The following is a 5,000-nucleotide window of genomic DNA, read 5'->3' on the forward strand; positions in this document are numbered from 1 at the left end:
TCGGACCTGGGCCAGAGGTCGCCTGATTGGCATTGTCGTCGGACCCTGCCAGAGGTCGCTGATTGGCTGTCGTCGGACTCTGCCAGAGGCTGTCGCCTGATTGGCTGTCGTCGGACCTGCCAGAGGCGTCGCTGATTGGCCTGTCGTCGGACCTGCCAGAGGTCGCTGATTGGCTGTCGTCGGACCTGCCAGAGTCGCTGATTGGCTGTCGTCGGACCTGCCAGAGGTCGCTGATTGGCTGTCGTCGGACCTGCCAGAGGTCGCTGATTGGCTGTCGTCGGACCTGCCAGAGTCGCTGATTGGCTGTCGTCGGACCTGCCAGAGGTCGCTGATTGGCTGTCGTCGGACCTGCCAGAGTCGCTGATTGGCTGTCGTCGGACCTGCCAGAGTCGCTGATTGGCTGTCGTCGGACCTGCCAGAGGTCGCTGATTGGCTGTCGTCGGACCTGCCAGAGTCGCTGATTGGCTGTCGTCGGACCTGCCAGAGTCGCTGATTGGCTGTTACGTCGGACTCTGCCAGGAGGTCGCTGATTGGCTGTCGTCGGACCTGCCAGAGTCCAAGCTGATTGGCTGTCGTCGGACCTGCCAGAGTCGCTGATTACGGCTGTCAGTCGGACCTGCCAGAGGTCGCCTGATTGGCTGTCGTCGGACCTGCCAGAGGTCGCTGATTGGCTGTCGTCGGACCTGCCAGAGTCGCCTGATTGGCTGTCGTCGGACCTGCCAGAGTCGGCTGATTGGCTGTCGTCGGACCTGCCAGAGGTCGCTGGATTGGCTGTCGTCGGACCTGCCAGAGTCGCCTGATTGGCTGTCGTCCTGGACCTGCTCAGAGTCGCCTGATTGGCTGTCGTCGGACCTGCCAGAGTCGCTGATTGGCCTGTCGTCGGATCCTGCCAGAGGTCGCTGATTGGCTGTCGTCGTGACCCTGCCATGAGAGTCGCTGATTGGCCTGTCGTCGGACCCCTGCCAGAGTCGCCGCTGATTGGCTGTCGTCGGACCTGCCAGAGGTCGCCTGATTGGCTGTCGTCGCCTGACCTGCCAGAGGTCGCTGATTGGCTGTCGTCGGACCTGCCAGAGTCGCTGATTGGCTGTCGTCGGACCTGCCAGAGTCGCTGATTGGCTGTCGTCGGACCTGCCAGAGGTCGCTGATTGGCTGTCGTCGGACCTGCCAGAGGTCGCTGATTGGCTGTCGTCGGACCTGCCAGAGGTCGCTGATTGGCTGTCGTCGGACCTGCCAGAGTCGCTGATTGGCTGTCGTCGGACCTGCCAGAGTCGCTGATTGGCTGTCGTCGGACCTGCCAGAGGACGCTGATTGGCTGTCGTCGGACCTGCCAGAGGACGCTGATTGGAAAGTGATGGGAAAGAACGTATCTTTATACGTAGATTCCATAAATAGAAAAGTTATGAAAAAAGTAGGAATGATATAATTATAAGAATATGAAAAAATGAATAATGAAAGACAATAAATAAATAGATTTAAAAAAGACGGGAACGAAATAAGAAGTATAAGAATAGAGGAAAAAACAGCAAAGAAAGAAAGAAAAAACACGGAAAAAAATAAACGATATGAAAAAAACAACAATGAAGAAGGGAAGAAGAAAAAAAACAGGAACGAAATAAACAGCACAAAAATTGAAAAACAAAGAAAAGAAAGAAAGACAGATAGAAAGAAAAAGAAAAAACAACAAAAAACAACAAAAAACAACAACAAAGAACAAATGTGGAAATAACCCGTAAAAGAAAAGGAAAAAAGAGACAAAAATGAATAAACAACGCACGAAACGACAGGAATAAAATAATCTGTATGAAACCCACGTGATTCCTAGATCCGTCGCTGATTGGCTGTCGTCGGACCTGACAGAGTCACTGATTGGCTGTCGTCAGACCTTCCAGAGGTCGCTGATTGGCTGTCGTCGGACCTGCCAGAGGTCGCTGATTGGCTGTCGTCGAACCTGCCAGAGGACGCTGATTGGCTCGTCGTCAGACCCTGCCAGAGGTCGCTGATTACGGCTCGTCGTCAGACCTGCCAGAGGTCGCCTGACATTGGCTGTCGCTTCGGACCTGGCCAGATCGGTCGACATTGATTGGCTGTCGTCAGACCTGCCAGAGGTCGCTGATTGGCTGTCGTCGGACCTGCCAGTAGTCGCGCTGATTGGCTGTCGTCGGACCTCGCCAGAGGAGCGCCTGATTGGCTGTCGTCGGACCTGCACAGAGGTCGCTGATTGGCTGTCGTCAGACCGCCAGAGGTCGTTGATTGGCTGTCGTCGGACCTGCCAGAGGTCGCTGATTGGCTGTCGTCGGACCTGCCAGAGGTCGCTGATTGGCTGTCGTCGGACCTGCCAGAGGACGCTGATTGGCTGTCGTCGGACCTGCCAGAGGACGCTGATTGGCTGTCGTCGGACCTGCCAGAGGTCGCTGATTGGCTGTCGTCGGACCTGCCAGAGGTCGCTGATTGGCTGTCGTCGGACCTGCCAGAGTCGCTGATTGGCTGTCGTCGGACCTGCCAGAGTCGCTGATTGGCTGTCGTCGGACCTGCCAGAGGTCGCTGATTGGCTGTCGTCGGACCTGCCAGAGGTCGCTGATTGGCTGTCGTCGGACCTGCCAGAGGTCGCTGATTGGCTGTCGTCGGACCTGCCAGAGGTCGCTGATTGGCTGTCGTCGGACCTGCCAGAGTCGCTGATTGGCTGTCGTCGGACCTGCCAGAGGTCGCTGATTGGCTGTCGTCGGACCTGCCAGAGGACGCTGATTGGCTGTCGTCGGACCTGCCAGAGTCGCTGATTGGCTGTCGTCGGACCTGCCAGAGTCGCTGATTGGCTGTCGTCGGACCTGCCAGAGGACGCTGATTGGCTGTCGTCGGACCTGCCAGAGGTCGCTGATTGGCTGTCGTCGGACCTGCCAGAGGACGCTGATTGGCTGTCGTCGGACCTCGCCAGAGACGCTGATTGGCTCGTCGTCGGACCTGGCCAGAGGACGCCTGATTGGCTGTCGTCGGACCTTCGCCAGAGTCGCTGATTGGCCTGTCGTCGGACTCTGGCCAGGAGGTGACGCTGATTGGCTGTCGTCGGACCTGCCAGAGGACGCTGATTGGCTGTCGTCGGACCTGCCAGAGTCGCTGATTGGCTGTCGTCGGACCTGCCAGAGGTCGCTGATTGGCTGTCGTCGGACCTGCCAGAGGACGCTGATTGGCTGTCGTCGGACCTGCCAGAGGACGCTGATTGGCTGTCGTCGGACCTGCCAGAGGTCGCTGATTGGCTGTCGTCGGACCTGCCAGAGGTCGCTGATTGGCTGTCGTCGGACCTGCCAGAGTCGCTGATTGGCTGTCGTCGGACCTGCCAGAGGACGCTGATTGGCTGTCGTCGGACCTGCCAGAGGTCGCTGATTGGCTGTCGTCGGACCTGCCAGAGGACGCTGATTGGCTGTCGTCGGACCTGCCAGAGGACGCTGATTGGCTGTCGTCGGACCTGCCAGAGGTCGCTGATTGGCTGTCGTCGGACCTGCCAGAGGTCGCTGATTGGCTGTCGTCGGACCTGCCACAGTCGCTGATTGGCTGTCGTCGGACCTGCCAGAGTCGCTGATTGGCTGTCGTCGGACCTGCCAGAGGTCGCTGATTGGCTGTCGTCGGACCTGCCAGAGGTCGCTGATTGGCTGTCGTCGGACCTGCCAGAGTCGCTGATTGGCTGTCGTCGGACCTGCCAGAGGTCGCTGATTGGCTGTCGTCGGACCTGCCAGAGTCGCTGATTGGCTGTCGTCGGACCTGCCAGAGGTCGCTGATTGGCTGTCGTCGGACCTGCCAGAGGTCGCTGATTGGCTGTCGTCGGACCTGCCAGAGGTCGCTGATTGGCTGTCGTCGGACCTGCCAGAGGTCGCTGATTGGCTGTCGTCGGACCTGCCAGAGGTCGCTGATTGGCTGTCGTCGGACCTGCCAGAGTCGCTGATTGGCTGTCGTCAGACCTGCCAGAGGACGCTGATTGGCTGTCGTCGGACCTGCCAGAGTCGCTGATTGGCTGTCGTCGGACCTGCCAGAGGTCGCTGATTGGCTGTCGTCGGACCTGCCAGAGTCGCTGATTGGCTGTCGTCGGACCTGCCAGAGTCGCTGATTGGCTGTCGTCGGACCTGCCAGAGTCGCTGATTGGCTGTCGTCAGACCTGCCAGAGGACGCTGATTGGCTGTCGTCGGACCTGCCAGAGTCGCTGATTGGCTGTCGTCGGACCTGCCAGAGGACGCTGATTGGCTGTCGTCGGACCTGCCAGAGTCGCTGATTGGCTGTCGTCGGACCTGCCAGACCTGTTGTTTTTAAAGGGTAATGTATTATTTCTTAAAGGTTAATGTATTGTTTTTAAAGTGGAATGTGTTTTTATTTGTTGTTATTTTTAATGGGACTTTTTAAAATCTTTTAGGTAGGGTACTGTTTTCTTTAAGGGAGTATGTTGTTCTTTATAGGTTTTTGTTATTCTTTAAGGTAATCTGTTGTTTTATTTTTTGCAGTGTGGTGTCATCTTTTCAGGTAATTTGTATTTCATGTTATATTTTCGAAGCTATTTCTTATTTTTAAAAATAATCTGTTGTTCTTTTTCAGGCTATTTGTTATTTTTGAAAGCTATTTCGATATTCCTGATAGGCAATTTCTTGTTTTTTTTTCCGACAGTTTGCAAGTTTCCCCAAAAAAAAGAGTGGGAAGATGGATGGATAGATAGATTGGTGGCTATGATTTCGTTTTCCTTTCTCTTTTTGCGTTTATTTTCTCGTTTACTTAATCTCCTTCTGTTCTTCTCTCTCTCTCTCCCCTTCTCCCTCCCTCTTCTATCTCTCTCCCTGTTTAATTCTCTTTCTCTTCCTCTGTATTCTTCATACTCTCTCTGTCACTCGTTTTTTTTTCTCTCTCTCCCTCTCCCTCCCCCTTCTATCTCTCTTCTCTCTATTTTTTTCTCTCATTCCTTTTTATATTCATATCTCTCTCTTTCTCCCTCTCCGTACCTCTTCTACCTCTCCCCAACTCTATTTCTC

General features: G+C 55.3%; 1 protein-coding gene across 1 annotated transcript in view; it reads right to left on the minus strand.

Moving 5' to 3' along the window:
- LOC138861920 (serine-rich adhesin for platelets-like) overlaps window positions 1–5,000 on the minus strand; it is an 11,550-nt gene that overhangs the window by 4,440 nt on the left and 2,110 nt on the right. The window contains exons 3-8 of the mRNA XM_070122384.1: window positions 4,078–4,280; window positions 2,856–3,096; window positions 1,883–2,320; window positions 754–1,031; window positions 446–650; window positions 1–205 (exon numbers count right to left, since the gene is read on the minus strand). The exon at window positions 1–205 is cut by the window's left edge and continues 30 nt beyond it. Of these exons, the coding sequence (XP_069978485.1) occupies window positions 1–205; window positions 446–650; window positions 754–1,031; window positions 1,883–2,320; window positions 2,856–3,096; window positions 4,078–4,280 (1,570 nt within the window). The remainder of the gene's footprint in view (window positions 206–445; window positions 651–753; window positions 1,032–1,882; window positions 2,321–2,855; window positions 3,097–4,077; window positions 4,281–5,000) is intronic.

Source organism: Penaeus vannamei, chromosome 6, assembly GCF_042767895.1.
Source record: "Penaeus vannamei isolate JL-2024 chromosome 6, ASM4276789v1, whole genome shotgun sequence".
Classification (NCBI taxonomy): domain Eukaryota; kingdom Metazoa; phylum Arthropoda; class Malacostraca; order Decapoda; family Penaeidae; genus Penaeus; species Penaeus vannamei.